This window comes from Dromiciops gliroides, chromosome 4 (assembly GCF_019393635.1).
Source record: "Dromiciops gliroides isolate mDroGli1 chromosome 4, mDroGli1.pri, whole genome shotgun sequence".
NCBI classification, from domain to species: domain Eukaryota; kingdom Metazoa; phylum Chordata; class Mammalia; order Microbiotheria; family Microbiotheriidae; genus Dromiciops; species Dromiciops gliroides.
The window spans coordinates 374,552,392-374,574,313 of NC_057864.1; the positions used below are offsets into that span (position 1 = coordinate 374,552,392).

The window sequence follows — 21,922 nt, forward strand, 5'->3', positions numbered from 1 at the left end:
TTAGCTCAATAGCTAGCACAAAGGAGGTTAAAAATTATTTATTAGGGGTAGAGAAAACACCAGCCCTGGATTCAGGAAGACCTGAGTTCAAATCTGACTTTGGACCGTTGACACTTACTAGCTATGTGACCCTGGGCAAGTCACTTAACCCTCACTGCCCCCCCCCAAATAATTAAATTGGATTTTCTAACTACAACATTTCACACACATATCCCTCTTCTTTCCATTCATAGGCATCTCTTTTGTTTGGGGCCTTATTATCTTTCTAGCTTGTTGTTCTTCAGTTGTTTCAGTCTTGTACAACTCCTTGTGAACCCATTTGGGATTTTCTTGGCAAAGATACAGTAATGGCTGCCTTCTCCAGCTAATTTTACAGATGTGGAACTGAAGCAAACAAGGTTAAGTGATTTACCCATGGTAATAAGTCCATATCTGAACTCAGGTCTTCCTGACTCCAAGCCTGGTGGTCCATCCACTGTACCACACAGCCACCCCGAATATATATAATTTTTCTTATCACAATAGAGCTGATCCATTTTATAAAAATATATAAACTATATTTATGTATTGCTTATCTTCCCTATAAGATCCTTGAGGTCCAGTACTGGGGTTGTGTGTGTGTGTGTATGTGTTTAACTTTTTCTTTGTATCTCTAGCACTTATCAAGTGCTTGGGATACATAGTAACATAGCAAATAGCAAGCTTACTACCAACCTTTGATTGATGCGTTAGTTTTGCTCATCAAATAGCCTGTGAAGAATAGTCTTCCTTTTCTAATTACCCAATAAACATTTATAACGAATGACTATTTGCACAGGAATGTGCTGCCCTCCTAACGAAATATAAAATCAATTCTAATATCAAGCTAATCTAATAGACTCCATTCTAACACAGTCCTTGCATACCTCTCTACAGTTCAACAGGTTTCCTTCCTCCCAAAACTGCTATCCAGGAACACAGCTTTCCAGCTGGAAGGGACCTTAGAGGTTATCCAGTAGATTCCTTCATTTTAATGATGAAAATACTGAGGCCCAGACAGGTTAAATAGTTTGGATAAAGTCTTACAGGTAGTAATTGGCAGAGGTAGAATTTGTACTTGAGTGCTCTGAGTTCAATGTACTTGTCATGTATTTCCCCCTCTTCACATGTAGGAGGATTATTATGAGGTTGACTACCAGTTGGAGACGCCCCAAAGCTTTCTCTATTACCCTGCCATTGGTTGGAATGAGAGAACAAATCAACAGAAGTCCATCTAAAAGCCTCCAACTGACTTGGTAGTTCCCAAGTCTCACATTTGGGACAAGTAAAACACCATGGAAATCACAGTATAGAACGGAAGAGAAACACAAGTATTCTTGGCTCTTAAAGAATACTTTTAACCTAAAACTGCAATATTTTCTCCTCCTCTCCTCATCTGAAGACGTTTAATTTTAAAGGTAATACCAACTGACTTGGTAGTTCCCAAGTCTCACATTTGGGACAAGTAAAACAGACCATGGAAATCACAGTATAGAACGGAAGAGAAAGAAGAGAGACAAGGGAAAAAGCTTCTGACCTGTTAAAGGAAGATGATGTGAGAGCTTTCACTATTTTGGAGAGTCAATCGCCTTGCTAACTTGTAATTAAGACTGCACAATATTTATTAAAGAGTCTAGAGGAGTGAGGCTGATGAGTTTGCACAGCCCTGCTTTACTTAAATCCAATTCACTTGCAAGTCATGACATCAAATCCCCAATATCATGGTCCTCTTCAAGAACGAAGGACAAACAATGAATGAACAACCGAATTTTGTGTCAGGCACTACGATAAGCACTTTACAAATATTGATTTTTTTTAAAAAAAAGAATCTATCTGAAGTATCTACACTCTCAGAAAATATCAGTAAGCTATAACAATGCTGCACTAAAAAAAATCGGAATCCACAACTTTATAAAACTATAAACATATACATCGGAAAAATAAGAAAAGACCTTTTTGTCACAGTTCTTACATTTTCCAGTGAAGTACATAGATCCAAAGGGGTGAAGAAGTCTAATGATCCCAAAGACTCTCTCACACACACACACACACACACACACACACACACACACACCAACCCCACGTGTGTTTCTAAGAAAGGGTTGAGGTCAACCAATAACTTCCATTGGTAAAAGTAACTCTCTTGGCTCTCACCTTCAATCCACCACAATTAGGTGTAATCATTAATGACAAAAGGAAGCAAAAACATTCACGGCTTCCTTTTGGCCATTTCTGGGCAGACTAATTAAACTTTCCTCTACTTTAAAAGAAAGTCCAGTGTAACTTGTAACAGTAGAGCAACCTTCATTCCCCAAAACGGGACAACGCCCATCTCTTTCCCAAAGGATACAGGGCAAATTCCATTGGTTTTCTTTGGGGGGGAGGGGGGCACGGCTTAGATTGGGAGCCTAAGCAAAAATGGGGAACTCTCTAACTCTGGGAGAAAACGACTTCCTCAACGGGGTCGGGAGCGCAGTTTTCGCTCATTAGGGTGGGTCCACTGCGGTCCCACTCTCCTCTCTCTCCCTCACTCCCCCACCCCACCCCCGCCCTTAATGATTTTCTCCCACGAGGAAACACAAGCCAGGAAGGCAGATAGTGTGACTCGTGGCCAAAACGCTGGGAAATTCCGGCCTCCAAGAAGGGATACCTAGATGCCTAGGGCACGGTGGGAACGAGGCAGTGGAGGGGGTTTCCCGGACCCTCTGCAGGCACTGCCCCGCCCTCCCGACCCCACCCAACGGCCAACCCCGCGATCCCTACCTATGAACTCCGGGGTTGGGGTCTCCGCCCAGCTTCCGTACAGAAAGACAAAGACGAGGAGGAGGAGGAGGCGGCGGCTGGGGTCTACCCCGGAGGCCTGGGGGAGCCAGGGCGTCATCCCTCCTCTCCCTCCCTGCAGGACCCAGCCCCAGTCTTCGGTTGCGGCCGCCCTCGGAGGCCGAGTCCAGTCTCCGGCTGGATCCCAGACGAGGGCGCTAACCGCGGCGGCGGCGGGAACGGGTTTCCCCGACTGAGCTCTGCAGCACAAACCACCAACCCCATCCCGCGAAACCTCGCTATGTCACTTCCGGCCGCTTGCGGATTGGTGTTCCCGAGGAGGCGGGCGTGGGCGAGGAACGGAGTGGGCCGTGGATCGGAACTCCTTGCCCTGGTAACCCTAGACCCCTAGCGAAAGGTCGGTTCCGTTCGCCCCGCCTCCTCCAGTGGGCGTGGAGGCCTCGGGGGCAGCCGTGATTCCCCGACTGCCCTTCTCGCCCCGCTTCCGAACCCTGCCTGCCTCCTCGGACTTGGTCCTCCGCCCTTACGCGGTTAACCACGTGAGAAAGCCTTGGTCATTGCTTGGCCACGCCCCTTTCGGTCTCCTCCCGCCCACTTCTCGCCTAACCTCAGCCTTCCTGGCTGTGGCTGAATCACACCCAAACCACAGGGCCCGAAGGTGTGTTTCCGATTGTTCCTGGGGCTCCTCTAATGGGCGGCTCTGCCGAAGCCGATTCCTGGGCAGACTTCCCAAGCCCGTGGCCTTGCCCCAGAACTACCTTGGCCTCAGTCTCTTGTCATGCATGACCGACCGAAAACCCACCGCTACTTTATCTTCGACTCGAGGCAGGAGATGCATTAGAATAATGTCTGGCAGCTCCATATAGACGGAAGGTTTGCCAGGCGATTTATATAGACTTTAAGGTTTGCAGAGCCATCCAAGGAAGAGAATAGCTGGTATCTGTGTGTATATAGGCATACACACCTCTGTCCCTTTAAGGTCCGTTTATCTACATAGCATAATTGTTGTTACTCCTTTGTTTTCCAAGAGGACTAATGATTTCATGAGCGTGATGCTTTGACTTGCACATGAATTGGGTTTAAGAGAGGCAGTTACACAGAGTCATCAGCATCACTCATCCTTCCTCCTCAAAGTCCAGCGGCAAAGTCAAGCCTTTAGAAGACTGTTGATGGCCCTGGATGCAGTGGATGACCTTGGTGTCTTTGAGGTCTGACCAAGACCTGAGTGTTCCACAGCGCCTGCTTCAGCCTCGTGGCCTTAGGAACAAATTATTCTCATCTGTCCGTTCCACCGGGAAAGTCTTCATAGGCTTGGGGATTGAAATCACCCTAAATCATCAACGAGTTTGTGGCCTTTCTGGTAGCCGAAACCTTATTTAGATTGTCTATGGTTTTACTGGGATGTGTCAGCTGCACATGCTGCAGGTTCTTGGAGCCACAGGTAAGAGTGATAGGTGTACACCCAAGGTGTCCTAAAAAGGGCTGGGCAAGCAAGCCCTCAGACCAGAGGTGCTAGTTCTCCATGAATACTCCATACAACCCATAATAAGAATAGCTAGGGTTAATATAATGCTTGAAGGTTTACATGTGCCGAGGAGCTGTATCCAGTGCAGTGGTTACACCCCAGTGAAACTTTCTCAGCAGACAGGCTAAACCAGGTTGAAGTTAACCCACAGGCCTCAAAACTCTAGGTGACATGTCAAAACATTACACTTGTTATGTAATTGATCCTATTTGAATATGAGGGAGGAACAATATGTTAATAGCATTTATATAGGCTTTCAGGTTTATAAAACTATCTACATAGTATAATAATACTAGCAGTTAGGCTTTAATGTTTATAAACTGATCTATATGGGATAATAATAACCAGCTGGTTCTATAAGGTTTGCAAAGCAATTTAAATAATAATAGTATTTATATGTGCTATAAGGTGTGCAAAGTGATCTATACTATGATCACTTTTTTTTTTTGGTGGGGCAGTGAGGGTTAAGTGACTTGCCCAGGGTCACATAGCTAGTGTCAAGTGTCTGAGGCCAGATTTGAAGTCAGGTCCTCCTGAATCCAGGGCCAATGCTTTCTCCACTGAGCCACCTAGCTTTCCCGATCCACACTATGATAATCAGTTAGCTTTTTTTTATAGCACAAGTATTTATATGTAGGGTAATCAATCAATATTTATTAAATGCCTACTAAGTACCAGATATTGTTCTAAGCTGTGGAGATACAAAAAGAGGCAAAAGACTTATATTCCCCTGTCAATGAGGGTTAAGTGATTTGCCAAGAGTCACAGAGCTAGTAAGTGTCAAATGTCTGAGGCTGGATTTGAACTCAGGTCCTCCTGAATCCACAGTGGTGCCTTATCCCCTGCTCCACCTAGCTGCCCCAAGAGCTTATATTCTAATGGAAGAATCAACACTTCGAACAAATATATACAAAGTAGGCCGTAGAAAAGATAAATAACTCAGCTAGTATTCATATATAATATTGCTTTAAAATTTGCTGAACACTCTCTATATTATCTTATTTGATCTTCACAACATCTCTCTGAAGTAAGTGCTGTGATTATCTGCATTTTACAGATAAGGAAACAAATTCAAAGAGGTCACACAGCTAGTAATTGTCAGAGGGAGGTTTTTAACTTTGCCTTTCCTGACTCCAGGTCAAGCACTTTAGCTATTGTACTTTTTAGCTGTCTCTATTTTGTGAGAGTTTAGAGGATGGAGAAATGTGTAGGTAAGAGTAGGTTATCTTATTTACTCTATGATATTTAAATGCTGGGACAGCTTGGTGGCTCAGTGAATAAAGTATACTCCCAGGAGTCAGGAAGACTCATTTTCCTGAGTTTAAATCCAGCCTCAGACACTTTGCTGTGTAACCTTGGGCAAGTCATTTAACCCTGTATGCCTCAGTTTCCTCATCTGTAAAATGAGTTGGAGATGGAAATGGTAAACCAGTCCAGTATCTTTGCCAAGAAAACCCCAAATGGAGTCATGAATAGTTAGATACGACTGAACACTACCACCACTACATAGGAGATAATGCAGTGCAGTTTATGTAAATTTGTGAATTAAGCAGTAATGAGCACAATAATTTTAGTTGCTTTACGAAAATTTCATCTAGTTAGTAGTAGTCCTGACAGTTGCTTAAAGTTTCAACCAGTTTCCATTGCAATCTGACCAGTGAAGGCTTAGTTTTTACTGCTGCTCCTGGATACCTTTACCCAACTAGGGGCACGGACTGGTACATGGAATTACTGCCACTACTAGACTAGATCTTTACAATTCTGACACAATAATTAGAGGTTGGGAGTGTATAATGCTCTTACTCCAAAGGAGAATTAAAAATGACTTAAGATCCCAATTCAAGACAAGAGAGAAACAGCTGAAACAGCTAAGGAACCCCATGAAGGGTGTAGGGTGGAACAGGAGTGATTCAAAACTAAACAAGGACTGACTACTCTTGCTGTTCCTTTCTCTAGCTTCCCAGAGAAGAGAGCATCTAAATAACTGATCTTGTTACCACTTGGTTCCAAGGACTTGAACTAACAGCAATTCTGGGATAACAGAGCCAACAACATGTTAGAGTGAGTTATTCCTCTAGCCCAAGACAACATAGGAGGTCAAAAGGAGAGATCTATGACAAGGAAGAACGCTGGTCTGGAGCCCATATGGATAAATCAGTAGTGGTGACAGAAGCAGCAGTAGTTTGGGGAGCTTTCAAGCCAGAAATGGTAAGGCAGCTGGTCAGAAAGAGTTCCCCTGTGCTAGCACTAGATGTGGAACCAGATGCTATTTGGCAATTCTATTATCTATATCTATTTCTGGGTTACAGTTCAAGGGCAGAGAGGAGCACTTTCATTTAAGATGGAGTAGAAGCCTTAAGGGGAAGTATTGCTTCTGGTCCCAAGGGAAGAGGGTCTCTGAGTAGCAGTACCGAATGCAATTCCAAGGAAATAGACCTTTCCTGAGTTAAAACCAAAGTATAGACCAAGAGAGCAGTAACCCAAACTGTCCCCAGATCACACCACCTTGGAAGCACCAAAAACTTCCAAACCCCAGAATTAACTCCAACAACAACAGTTTGAAAAAGCCTAAAGATTAAGACAGAGCCTCTCCCCAATCCCCAATGAAGGGAACTGAGCCCAACATTAACAAAAAGTTCTAGATCAAGAAATAGGATAAAAAAAATGAGCAAAAAACAAACAAACAAAAAAGATCTGGACCATAAAAAGATACTATGGTGACAGGGAAGATCAAGACAAACTCAGAAGACGAAATCAAAGCAATTATAAGAAAGCCTCAAAGAAAAATGTGAATTGAACATAAGCCCAGCAGGAATTCCTGAAAGAGCTAAAAAATTACTTTCAAAATCAATTAAGTGTCATAGATGAAACACCAGGTAAAGAAATGAAAGCAAAAGAAGAAAATTATGAAAAGATATTTAACAGCTTGGTAAAAGAGGCACAAAAAAATACTGAAGCAAATACCTTAAAAGAGACAGTTGGTCAAATGGAAAAAGAGGTATAAAAATTCATTGATAAAAATGACTCCTTAAAAAGCAGAATTGGTTGAATGAACAAAGAGATACAAAAGCTCACAGAAGAAAATAATTCCTTAAAAATTAGAATTGGACAAGTGGAAGTTAGTGAACAATCAGGCAAAAGAATGAAAAAAAATAGAAGAAAATGTGAAATATCGAATTGGAAAAAGAACTGTCCTGGAAAATAAATTGACAGGGTATAATTTGAAATTTTAGGATTACCTGAAAGCCATGATCAAATAAACATCCTAGATACCATATTTCAAGAAATTATAAAGTAAAACTTCCCTAATTTCTTTGAACCAGAGGGGAAAATAGAAATTTCATTTCTATGATCACCTCCTGAAGGAGATCCCCAAATAAAAACTCACATGAATATTATAGCTACATTCCAGAGCTTCCAGGGCAAAAAGAAAATACTTGAGGTTGCCAGAAAGAAACTATTCAAATACCATAAAACCTTAATCAGGATCACATAAGATTTAGTAGCTACTACCATAAAGAAGTGGAGAACCCATAATATGTTATTCTGAAAGGCAAAAGAGCTGAGATTACAACCAAGAATAACCTTCCTAGTTAAATTGAATATAATTTTTCAAGGGAAAAATGAATAATGAACAAAATAGAGGACTTTCAAGCATTCCTGATGAAAAGATCAGAGCCGAATACAAAACTTGACTTTTAAATACAAGACTCAAGAGAAGCATGAAAAGATAAACAAGAAAGAGAAACCATAAGGTCAAACTATGTACTTTTCCATATGGAAAGATGATACATGTATCATCTAAGAACTTTATCATTGTTAGGGCAGTTAAGAGGATTCTACATAGAAAGTAGATGGGTGTGAGTCAATTATGTTGGGATCATGTAAAACAATGTATAGGCAAGAAAGAGGAATGCCCTGGGAAAAGGGGGAAGGGAGAGGGAAAAAAAAGGAGTGGGGGGAATTACCTCACATAAAAGAGGCACACGAGTTTTTACAGTGGAGGGGAGAATGGTGGGAGGGGTTTGGCAATGCTTGAACATCACTCACATCTAAATTATTTCAAAACAGAAATACAATATAATATAATATATACATATATATTATATATACACACATATAATATATAATATAATATATATACACTCAATTGGTATCTTACCCAGCAGGGAAATGAGAAGGGAAGGGGATAAGAGTTAAGAAATGGGAGTGATAAAAATGAGGACAGATAAAAGAAGGTTGTAGTCAGAAGTAAAATAGACTTTAGAGGATGGGCTGGATAAAAGGAGAGAGACAAAAAAACAGAAGAAAATAGGATGGAAGGAAATGTACACTGAGTAATCATAATTGTGAATGTGAATGGAATGAACTTATAAAATTGAAGCAGTTAGCAGAATGGATTAGAAACCAGAATCCAGCAATAGGTTATTTACAAAAACAGAGAGACACATTCAGAGTTAAAATTAGAGGTTTGAGCAGAATCTATTATGTTTCAGGTGAAGTAAAAAAGTCAGGGGTAGCAATCGTGATCCCAGACAAAACAAAAGCAAAAATAGGCCAAATTTAAAGGGATATACAGGGAAAATATATTTTGCTAAAAGGAATCATAGACAAGTAATATCAATACTAAACATATATGCATCAAATGATACAGTATCTAAGTTCTTAAAGGAAAAGTTAAACTAATTATAGGAGGAATTACACAGTAAAACTATACTAGTAGGGGACCTTGACTTTCCATTCTCCACACTAGATAAGTCTAACCATAAAATAAATAAGAAAGAAGTCAGGGAGATGAATAGAATCTTAGAAAAGTTAAGATATGATATATTTTTGGGGAAAATTGAATGGGAATAGAAAAGAATATACCTTTTTTCTCAGCTATATATGGCACCTTCACAAAATTGACCTTTTATTAGGGCATAAGAACCTCACAGCCAAGTGCAGAAGAGCAGAAACATTAAATGCACCATTCTCAGACCATAAGGCAATAAAAATTACAAAAAAAAATGACAAATGCTGGAGGGAATGTGAAAAAATTGAGACAGTAATGCACTGTTGATGGAGTTGTGAACTAGTCCAGCTATTCTGGAGAACAGTTTGGAACTACATCTAAAAGGCTGTAAAACTCTGCCTACTCTTTGACCTGGCAATATCACAATTGGGTCTATATCTCGAAGAGATCAAAGAAAAAGGAAAAGGACTTATATATACAAAAAATATTTATAGAAATTCTTTTTGTGGTGGCAAAGAATTGCAAATCTAGGGGATGCACATTAATAGGGAATGGTTATAAAAGTTATGGTATATGATTATGATTATGATAGACTACTATAAGAAATAATGAACAGCAATTTACTCAACTGTAAATTGAACTGGAGAAGGAAATAGCAAACCACTCTGGTAACTCTTCCAAGAAAACCCTTAAATGGGATAATGGAGAATTGGATACTTACTGAAAGCAATTGAACAACAACAGCCTAGTTCTGCCACTGAGCAGCCCAAGCTTAGTGTGAGGGATTCATGCTTCTTCAAATCAATCCTCCCCTTCTTCACAGTTGGGCCTTAGGCAAGTCCTGATGGAGATCATCCATCTATTGGGAACCTAAGGATACTAGAACTGGTTTGAGATGTATATAAATGGACATTCTAACAGAGCTAAAACCATTTAGTATTTCATAGAGCATAGCTTCATTGTTCTTTCTGCCCCTGATAACAAAGTTTGCCTATTTAACTGATGAGTGCTGGAAGCACACTAAAATGATGTTCAACAATTCTAGATTGACAAAATAATTAATTATCCCAAGTTTATTTTCCCTCTCTTCCCCCCCCCCACCTCCCCGCAAAAAAAAAAAGAAATAATGAGCAGGATAGTTTCAGAAAGATATGACAGGGGGCAGCTAGGTGGCACAGTGGATAAAGCCCTGGCCCTGGAGTCAGGAGGACCTGAGTTCAAAGCTGGCCTCAGACCTTTGATACTTACTAGCTGTGTGACCCTGGGCAAGTCACTTAACCCCTTATTGCCCTGCAAAAAAAAAAGAAAGAAAAGAAAAGAAAGAAAGAAAGATATGACAAAAGACTTAGCCACTCTGATCAGGACAATGATCCAAGATAATTCTAAAGGACTGATGATGAAAAAATACTCTCCACCTCCATAGAGAGGACTGATAAATTCTGAATGCAGATTAAACATGTTTTTGGTTACTTTATTTTTATTTTGTTTTGTTTGTGTTTTGTGACATAGCTAACATGAAAATATATTTTGCATGACCTCACATGTATTATCAAAATCAAATTGCTTGCCTTTTCAAGGATAGGGGAGGATCAAGAGAGAGGGAGAGAATTTGGAACTCAAAATTTTTAAAAATGATTGTTTAAAATGTTTTCACATGTAATTGAGAAATATTTAACAAAATAAAATTTAAAAACCTAAAAAAACATGGAACATATATTTGGAACTTGTTCCTTCAGTGGTGTTTGACTATTTGAGACCCCCATGGATGATAGTATGCTAATGCTGTTCACAGGGTTTTCTTGTAAAAGATACGGTAGTGGTTTGCCATCTCCTTCTCCAGTAAATTAAGGCAAACAGGTTAAGTCACTTGCCCTGATCATACAACTAGTAAATGTCTGAGGCCAGGTTTGAATTTAGGTTTACCTGGCTCCAGGCCCAGTGTTCCATCCACTGAGCCACTCCTTTAATCTAGAGGCAATCTAATTCAATACTCTTATTTTATGGATGAGGAAACTGAGATGGAATGAATTGCTCTCTAATGTGAGAGGTAGACTTTGAGCCCAAGTCTCTTTTGACTTCCAGATTTAAGACTTTTTACATTATACCTTGCTCCCTCTTGGTATAGATATTTTATTTTTTCTCAATTACATGAAGGAACAATTTTTAACATTCATTTTTCTCAAAATTTTGAATTCCAGATTTTCTCCCTTTCACCTTCCCCCTCACTGAGAAGGCAAACAATTTGATATAGGTTGTATATGTGCAGTCATGCAAAACATTTAGATTAGATATTAGACTTGTTGGGAAAGAAAACACAGCTCCACCCCCCCAAAAAAAAAAACCAAGAAAAATTAAGTTTTGATTTTTTAAAAGTATGCATTGATCTGCATTCTGATTCCTTCAGTTCTTTCTCTGGAGGTAGATAGCACTTTTTATAGGCCCTTCTGAATTGTCTTGAGTCATTTTACCTTGTTCCTGCTTGATCAGAATCATTGAATCTTAACATTAGAAGGGGTCTCAGGTTATGAGTCTACTCAAATTAAGATTCTTGTCTTTAATATCCTGAGAAGTGGCCATCCATTCTTTGTTTAAAACAACTCCAGTGATACAGAACTTATACTTTATGAGACCTTTCATTTCATTTTTGGAAAATGTAATTGTAAGAAAATATGTCCTAATGTTTACCTGAAATTTACTGTCCTGTAACTTCTACCTATTGCTCTTAGTTCTGCCGTATAGGGCTAATCAAAACAAATCCAATCCTACTTTCTTAGGAGAAGCTTTCAAAAGCATCTCATGGCTCCGACTCTTGTACTACAGGTTTACACAAGACAGGCCCACTTCTGGGCAATTGCCTTTCAAATCACACTTTTTGGCTCATTTTACTTGTACTCGGAGTTTCCAGTGATAACCCCAAAATGTAATCCTCATATCTAGGTCTCTATAGTTCTAGGTAAAATAGTCCCCGTGTTCCCATATGAGCACTCAAGGATAACAGCATTTTCTGGTCATTTTCCCAAATCTTAAATCATAAAGGTATTTTATTATTTGTAAAGATAATTTTCAACATTTGTTTTCTCTTTTTTGGTTTTGTTTTGTTTTGTTTTGTTTTGAGTGAGGCAATTGGGGTTAAGTGACTTGCCTAGGATCACACAGCTAGTAAGTGTTAAGTGTCTGAGGCCGGATTTGAACTCAGGTACTCCTGAATCCAGGGCTGGTGCTCTATCCACTGCTGCCCCATATAGCTGCCCCAACATTTGTTTTCAAAAGATTTTTAGTTCCAATTTTTTCTCCCTCACTCCCTTCCCTCCCCCCTCCCCAAGACAGAAAGTAATCTGACATAGGGTATATATGTACGATCTCATTAAACATGTTTCTGCATTAGTCATGTTGTGAAAGAAGATTCAGAACAAAAGAGAAAAACCTCAAAAAGGAAAAAAAACAAAAACAAAAGTAGAAACAGTATGGTTCAATCTGGATTCAGAATCCACAGTTCTTTTTTCCTGGATGTTGAGAACATTTTCTATCATGAGTTGTTTGGAATTATCTTGGGTCATTGTATTGCTGAGAAGAGCTAAGTCTATCATAGTTGATCATCATACAATGTTGCTGTTACTGTATACAATGTTCTCCTGTTTTCCTGTTCTACTGGTTCTGCTTATTTTACTCAGCATCAGTCCACTTAGGTCTTTCCAGGTTTTTCTGAAATCTCCTTGCTCATCATTTCTTACAGCACAGTAGTATTTCATTACATTCATATACTGCAACTTATTTAGCCATTCCCTAATTGGTGGGCATCCCCTCAATTTCCAATTCTTTACCACCACAAAGAGAGCTGCTATAAATAGTTTTGTACATGTGGGTCCTTTCCCCTTTTTTATGATCTCTTTGGGATATAGTCCTAGTAGTGGTATTACTGGGTCAAAGGATATACATGGTCCCATAGCCCTTAGAGCATAGTTCCAAATTGCTCTCCAGAATGATTAGATCAGTTCACAACTCCACCAACAATGCATTAATGTTCCAATTGTTCCATAGCTTCTCCAACATTTATTATTTTCCTTTTTTGTCATATTAGCCAATCTGATAGGTGTGAGGTGGTACCTCAGAATTGTTTTAATTTAATTTCTCTAATCAATAGTGATTTAGAACATTTTTTCATGTGGCAATAGATAGCTTTGATTTCTTCATCTGAAAATCATCTGTTCATATCCTTTGACCATTTCTCAAGTGGAGAATGACTTTCATTCTTATAAATTTGATTTAGTTCCCTATATATTTTAGAAATGAGGCCTTTATCAGAAACACTGGCTATAAAAATTATTTCTCAGATTTCTGCTTCTCTTCTAATTTTGGCTGCATTGCTTCTGTTTGTACAAACCCTTTTTAATTTAATGTAATCAAAATCATCCATTTTGCATTTCATAATATTCTCTATCTCTTGTTTGGTCATAAATTCTTCTCTTCTCCATAGATCTGAGAGGTAAACTATTCCTTCCTCTCCTAATTTACATATGGCATCACCCTTTATGTCTAAATAATGTAGCCATTTTGACCTTATTTTGGTATACGGTGTAAGATGTTGGTCTATGCCTAGTTTCTGCCATACTGTCTTCCAGTTTTCTAGCAGTTTTTGTCAAATGCTGAGTTCTTATCCCAGAAACTGGAGTCCTTGGGTTTATCAAACAGTAGATTACTGTAGTCATTTACTACTGTGTCTCCTGTGCCTAACCTATTCCACTGATCTTCCACTCTATTTCTTAGCCAGTACCAAATAGTTTTGTGGGTTTTTAAACTACAAGCATAGGACTTTACATTTATCTATAATAAATTTCATCTTATTAGCTTTCTTTATGCTCTTCACTATTTATTAAAATCCCCAGCTCTTAAGTGATATTAATCTCCGTTACCTTATTCTTTTAAAATGAATTAGAAGGAAGCATGGTGTTACAGAAAGAACACTGTACTTTTTTATTTGAAGCTGGGAAATTTCTCTGAGCATGTTTCCTCATTTGTAAAATGGGAAAAATAATACTTATATGGTCCAACTTATAGTTGTGAGAAAAGCACTTTTTAAACTTTAAAGAACTAAAAAATGTAAGTTATCTTCAATTATCTGTCCTTTGTTTCATCTCTTGTATATATATATATATACATATATATATATATATATAATATAAATATATGTCCTTTAAACATCTGATTCTATTGTTACTTTGTGCAGTTCTCCTTTTTCTTCCTCATTGGAATGTGACTTTATCAAATGAATTTCATTCTTGCAAACTTCCTATCTCTTTTCTCCTGCCGCCCCCTCCCCCCCAATTAACTTCCCTTTTAGAATCTCAGGCTAAGAAGTTCTACTCTTCCTGTCACTGAAATTTAAAAAACCTATTATCCTTAAATCTAGATTATTTATCAGTTCCCTTCTTTATATCATAATTTAAGATGGTAAAACTATTTTTCACCTAGGTCATTTCCATTTCACTTCAAGTGCTTTCTTATTTCTGCAAATCAGGTGCAAACATTTCCTTTTACTACTTCCTTTGCCTTTTGAAACTGAAATCTTTAGGAAGGTAAAAGAACTTCCTTGCTTTTAGCCAAGGGAGAACACATATTTGAATGCCCTGTTACAATTATATCCTGTTTACATGTTGGTTTTATGATCTATAGTCATAATTCTTCCATCTTATCTGGATTATAACAATTCACTCATGCAATGCTTTAGGATTTATAAAATGTCTTCATCATATCAACCCTGTGAAGATAAGTAGAAAAAATATTATTTCCATTTAAGAGATGAGAAAACAAAAAAATGACCTCACATAGCTAATAACCAGTGTTCGTTTCCATGTCCACCACAAACGATCCCATTTTGCTGAAAATTGAACCTCCATTTGAAAGTATGCTATTCAATTATCTTTTAACATGTTATGATGTCAGCTGCTTAATAGTTTCATGATATAGCAGTCACAGTGTTTAATGAATTGGGTTTATGTTTATATTCCTTCTAAGAAAAGGAAAAGAGATTTTAGGAATGATAAAGTGAAGACTATGAAGAATTACCATTTTACAAAGTGGGGGGTTAGAAAGAGTGAATTAGCTCCTAGATTCTGAGGGGAAAAAAAACCCAAAACAACAACAACCTAAAACCCAGCAGTAGTGAGTTTCCTTTTTAGAAAGTGTTAAGTTCATTTCAGTGCTTAATTATCACTTCTAAAGCTTGTTTTCAACTTATGTGGTTTGAGACTTACGTGTGTGACTGTATCAGCAGAGGAAGAAGAATGTGGTGAGCTATGAATTTATGGGGATAGTGGTTTAATTGGAAAGTTCTCTGTAACCAAATATGTTTTGAGGCATGAGAACTTTGGAACAAAGAAAAGGTAGAGCAAAAGACTTTCCCATAAAAGAGTGCAGTTCAGAGTTTATCATCAATAAACTAATTGTTGTTTGTAGACTGGGGAAAGGTTAATAAAAACATGGTAAGGTAATACCAAGGGGAAGCTAGGTGGCTCAGTGGATGCAGAACTGGGCCTGGAGTCAGGAAGACCTGAGGTCAAATCCAGGCTCAGACACTTACTGGCTGTGTGACCTGAGCAAATGACAAAGAGTTGTACATGACTGAACAATTGAACAATAGCAACAACAACAACAACAAATACCATAATTTATAGTAAGGTAATATACATCTATAAATAAACAAATAGTATTAATAAAATAAGATGAAATAATAAAGCATTAATATAACTGAAACATATGAATGTATAAAACAATAATAATTAAAATATGAATAACATAGATGTGAATTTTTGATTATCTTAAGAAAGCTGTGCTTGGTATCCAAAAGATACCATATGCTGTTTCTCCTGACCAATATTCCCATTTCTTTCTGGAAATATTCCTATCAAGATAGAGATTTTAAGGTCAAAGATGACCTTTCCTTCTTATGCATTCCTCATGTTTAATCACTGTCCAGATCTTCCTTCAACATGTTTTTTGACCTCCTTATTTTCCATTTTCACCACCATTAGCTCATCACTGACTTATCACCTGGTTATCTATAAAAATCTACTAGCTATTTCCCCTTCCTACAGTCTTTTCTTCACCCTAAACCCTAATTACTTCTCATATATGTGGCCAAACTGTAACTAAAAAATTTCTTATCACAAATTAGAATATCTCAGAGTTGGAAGAGACCATGGGAGTCCTCTAGTCAAACTTGTACCTGTATAATAATCAACTTGGTAACATCTACTACAGGTATTAGCACCACTTTGTGTGTGTGTGTGTGTGTGTGTGTGTATGTGTGTGTGTGTACATGTACTTACACAGATACATATATACACCACAAACATATACATATACATACATACACACACACATACACATATATGACACTATAGAATATAGTCCTGGCAAATAGAGGAAGAAGAAATGGAAGCCGTGTCAGCTTTTATATTCTTGGCCTTAAAGATCACTGCAGATGGCAGCTATAGCTGTGAAATTAAAAGATGCTTACTCCTTATAAGAAAAGCTTAGGCACATCTGGACAGCAGACTAAAAAGCAGAGACATCACTTTGCTGACAAAGATCCATACAGTCAAAGCTATGGTTTCTTCAGTAGCAATGTATGGCTGTGAGAGTTGAACTAGAAGTAAAATTGAGTGCTGCAGAATCAATACTAATAATAGAAGAGCAAATCAAAGCAACCCCGAGATCTTTCCTCAATCCAAAAAATGGGTAAAGATGATGAAAGACTGGCATAATTAATGTTGGAGGGCTCCTGGGAAGATAGGCACACTAGTGTATTATTGGTAGAGCTGTGAATCAGTAAACAATTTTGTAAGCAATTTGGATTTATGCAAATAAAGTGACTGAAATGTTAATATTCTTTCACCCAGAGATGTCACTCTTAGGTGTATACTTCAAGGAAGACATTGATAAAAAGAAAAATCCCATTTACACCAGAATATTTGTAGTAGTACATTTTTGTGGAAGCAAAAAACCTAGAAGAAAAATGTGGATGCCTGTTAGTTGGAGAACAGATAAATTGTGGTACTTTAATATAATGGAATATCATTGTTCTATAAAAACGATGAACATGATTAATATGGAGAGATTTATATGAAATAATGCAAAGTAAACAGAGCCAAGAAAACAGCATGCACAGTGACTACAACAATGTAAATAGAACAACCTCTATAAAACAATTGAAAACTACTGTTGCTAAATTAGGAATAAGCTTGGCTCCAAAGATGGGAAGATACCTCCCGTAGTTCCTTTTCAGAGAAAGGGAATCCATAAGTGTGAAAAATTGCCATCTTTTAAGATTTTTTTCAATGTGCTGATTTGTTGAATTTTTCTTTTTTTCTTTAATTTTTTGATTGTCATATGGGATAACCTTCTGAAATGGGACAGGGGAGAAATACAGGTGGAAATTTAAGTGATATAAAAACATTTATAGGGCAGCTATTTTATTTGTCACAAAAATTCTAAAAACACAAAAGATTTAGAAGAGCACATTTGGCAAATATTTAAAATATGACACAGTAACCCATCACTCCAATTTTTCTTTCTTTCCTAGGAAATTCATAATGAAAACATGAAACACTTTGTGGGACCCCTAAACAGACTTTTCACTTTCACCTTAGATCTTCACTGGCAGAGCACTTCAGGCACTTGTAGCTTTCTGTTGGTGCTCATCTAAGAGGTGGCATATATGCAGGAAACATCTCTGATTGCTAGCACCTGGACTTCTCAGTGGCTCTGGACCTCTTCTACTAGTACATAAAGCAGTCCTACTGTGTGCCAGGTACTGTACTTAGCATTGGGGATAAAAGTATTAAAATAATTTAGTCTCTGACCTCAAGGAGCTTACATTCTAACGTAGGACATAACACATAAATATAGGGGAATGAGGACCAAGGAGAGATACCTATATCTATCTATCTATATCTATATCTACACACACACACACACACACACACACACATATATACATATCTATACATAAATACATACTGTGAGAACCAGGGGCCCTGCCCCCTGCTGACGTGAGGTGACCTTTCTGAGGTTTCTAAGGTCAGATTGGCATCCAGGATGTTGCCTCTATTCATAGACCACCTTTAAGTCGTCAATCAATGGACTTGAATGTGACCAGCCAATTAGATTGGAGCTGTGTGTGGGGACCGCCCCTTTTCTGGTCTCACAGAGAACTTCTGTTTGAACTGACTCAGCCTCTTCCTCTTTAGAAGCATGAACAGCTAGGGCAAGGAGCTCTTTTTTTCTCTCTCAAGCATAGGTCTGAGCTAGGGTTTTTTCGATTATTTTGGAGATATGTGCTCTATCTATACTAACTTCTAATATACTTTAATAAAAGCTTAAAGCCTAAACTGTTGCTGAAGGTCCTGAATTTATAATTAAATCCTAACTAGTCCCCCCCCCTCCCATGGGGGGGGCAGGTAAAGACACACACATTAGATTTTAATCGTCATAATACATACATACATATATACATATGTGTGCATATATGTGTATGCACACATATATGTTGAGAGAGAGAGAGAGAGAGAGAGAGAGAGAGAGAGAGAGAGAGAGAGAGAAACCACAGGGATTGTAACTGTAATTCTAGGATAATTGATTGACTTATCCTTTCTAGAATTGGAAGCATGGTAGTATTGATTAGATTCTTGTTCCCAGAGCTAGGGATAGAAAGCTGGGTTCAAGGAGAGCAAGGAAGAGAGAAAGAAAAAGGTTAAAAAGTGGGGGTATGTGCATGATGATGGCCAGGGAGCAATGTAGCTCTCTCCCAATGACTGAACCACCCTGGTTTCCCTTTCTAACACTGACTGTACTTTTCCTTATTCCCCTGACTCACTTACTTGAGGTGGAGTTGTTGGAATACTCCTTGCCTCCACATTGCCACTCCTAGGTTCTCCATCATTACTCAGTAACTTCTCCTCCTTTGAGGTTCACTGAATCAATATCCATGACCCAATCAAAATCCTTGTAGCTATTTTCTACTGACCTCCGGGGAATTCCCCTTCTTGATGAATTCTGTGCCTGCCTGACAGTGGTTCTCCTGCCCTCAGACTAGGGGACTTCAGCATGCATAATACTACTCCATCAAATACCCTAAACACAGGTCCTTAACTTACTCATTTCTCAAGTACTCTTCCACCCTATTTCAGCCACCCAAAGAGGTGGTCATACCCTTAATCTTGCCATTACTCACAAATATCCCACTTCCATGTTCATAAACTCTGAAATTCCCTTATGTGATCACAATCCTTTTTCATTCCACTTCTCCCTCTGTCTTGCAACCCCAAGCCCTATTCTTGGTCCACACTGTGACCTCCAGTCGCTTGACCCCTCAGTTCTTTCCCAGACCACCACCCCAATTCAACTCTATATTGTCCTCCTGAGTTTCTTGTTCCCTTATCATATTTACAGCTTTATCCTGCCAAACTTGAGCCCTGGGTCACTCCCATCATCTGCTGCCTATACTCCTATCATATGCTACTAAGAAAAAGAGAAAATCATGAAACCATGCTGAGTTTATTACAAATTTGTTATGTAACCTCAACTGGGCCCTCACTGTTAGAAGGCAATCCTTTTAAATCTCCCTAGTTAACCCACCATCCCACTCACCAGAGCAGCTCTTCCAAAAACCTTCATCTCTCCTCTAACTTCCATGGCTCTCTCTTCACATCCTCTCAGCTGAGAACCTTTCTTCATATTTTAGGGAAAATTGAGACTATTCACTAAGAACTCTTTTTTCTTCCTTCCTCCTCAATTCACATAACCTTGATGCCTTCTGCCACAACCTCCTCCTTGACACCTATTTCACATGAAAATGTGGCTCTATTTCTTGCCAATGCAAACCCCCAACATGGACAAATGATCCCATTTCATCCCTGTCTTCTTCAAGGAATTTCCTTCTCTATCTTTCCCATGCTCAATTATCTTCAAGCTCTCCTTGTCCACTGGCTATTTCCTTACTGCCTACAAACATCCCATGCCTCCCCTGTCCTCAAAAAGCCTTCACTTGTTCCATCTATCCTCAACAGCTATCATGCCATATATTTCTTCCCTTTTGTGGCTAAGCTCCTTAAGAAGGCTATCTATAATAGGTGCCTCCACTTTTATTCTTCTCAGTCTCTTCTTAACCCTGTACAGTTTGGCTTTGACCTCATCATTGAATCCAAACTCCTCTCTCCAAAGTTACTAATAATCTTTAAATTGCCAAATCTAATGGTCTTTTCTGAAATTTTATCTCTTAACCTCTCTTCAGCCTTTGACACTCTCTATCACCCTCTTCTCTTTGATACTTTCTTCTCTGTGACAGATTGATCAGTAGTATCCTACATTTTTGTGACTCTATTTGTGACTTTTTTTTCTTTCTTTCTTTCTTGGCAGGGCAGTGAGGGTTAAGTGACTTACCCAGGGTCACACAGCTAATAAGTGTTAAGTGTCTGAGGCTGGATTTGAACTCAGATCCTTCTGAATCCAGGGCCTGTGCTTTATCCACTGCACCATCTAGCTGCCCCCTGACCACTTATTCTTAACCTCTCTTGCTAAATTTTCATCCCGATCACATTCGATAATAGCAGGTGTCCCCCAGGGCTCTGTCCTAGAATCCATTCTTCCTCTGTTTCCCCTTGAAGATTATCTCAACTCCCATGAATTCAATTATCCTCTATATGCGGATGATTCTCAAATCTGCTTTTCCAGGCCTAACCTCTCTGCTGATCTCCAGTCTCAGATCTCCAACTGCCTATTAGACATTAAGCAACCCCTTTTCAATTCCTTTTGTGTGCCAGCTCCCTTCCATTTATAGTCAGAGAGGAAGCATCATTTAGACAGTTTGAAGATTACAGGAGAGGAGGGGATCATTTATGATGGGAGGGAATGAAATAAGGGGCACAGGTGGTTAGTTTTGAAGAAGAAAGTTACCTCCTTTAAGACAGAAGTAAAGGAGAAGGTGAGTAAAGAGATTTAGAGGTTTTTAAAAGAGGTCTTGTGACACAGATGAAAGTGTTGGAATTTGAACTAGGAATTTAGTCTCTGAGATTTATTAGCTGTGTGATCGGACCTGTTATTTTACCAAGATTAGGGAACACTCTGGTGAAGAAACTCTTTATACCAATCAGATTAACATAATCTCTGAAGTTTATAGTCTTGAGAACTGTCTGAAGTACAGGGACCTCAAATGACTTGCCCAGGGTCACATAGCCAGTATGTACCATTGCAGAATTTGAACCCATCTTCCTGGTTTTGAGGCTGATTCTATCCACTACACCAGTGGACTACAAGCAGCTGGCAAACAAAACTCCTGAGTCCTGGGACCAGATTATACTGTAATTGGGAAATGGTTAATGAAATAAATAAAAATACGATACAGCATATTGTTAATTCCTGATTTTCTAAATGAATAATTGCAGGGATCCATTTCTATTTGTTTGACACCATTGCCCTACTCTACAATGCTTCAATTAAACTTCATCTGTTTTAGAAACAAATTGATACAAACATAAACCATTGCTTCAATGTATTTGTTTTGGCCCTTGTTTCATTGTTTCAAAATCATTAACTTCTCTATTTGAGTTAAAGTATGTGGGATCATTCTTTACTCTAGCTTTAGCACTATGCATCAGGAAGTTCTAGAGGTGTTCCTCTGCCTCATTACAATAAAAAAAATTAAAACACTTCTAGGACTTTCTTGTTGTGTTTCAAGAAGGAAGAAGAAAAGTGTTATTTTATGGGTAGGGTCATGGGGGAATGTATTACCTTCAGTAAACATGGGAGGAGGGGGCAGCTAGGTGCCATGGTGGATAAGCACTGGCCCTGGATTCAGGAGGACCTGA

At 38.7% G+C, this 21,922-nt stretch overlaps 1 protein-coding gene across 1 annotated transcript in view; it reads right to left on the reverse strand.

Annotated features, from left to right (window-relative positions):
* Positions 1-3,043, reverse strand: part of IFNGR1 (interferon gamma receptor 1) — a 28,994-nt gene extending 25,951 nt beyond the window's left edge. The window contains exon 1 of the mRNA XM_044005551.1: positions 2,782-3,043. Within this exon, the coding sequence (XP_043861486.1) occupies positions 2,782-2,899 (118 nt within the window). The 5' untranslated portion in view covers positions 2,900-3,043. The remainder of the gene's footprint in view (positions 1-2,781) is intronic.
* Between the last annotated feature and the right edge of the window lie 18,879 nt (positions 3,044-21,922).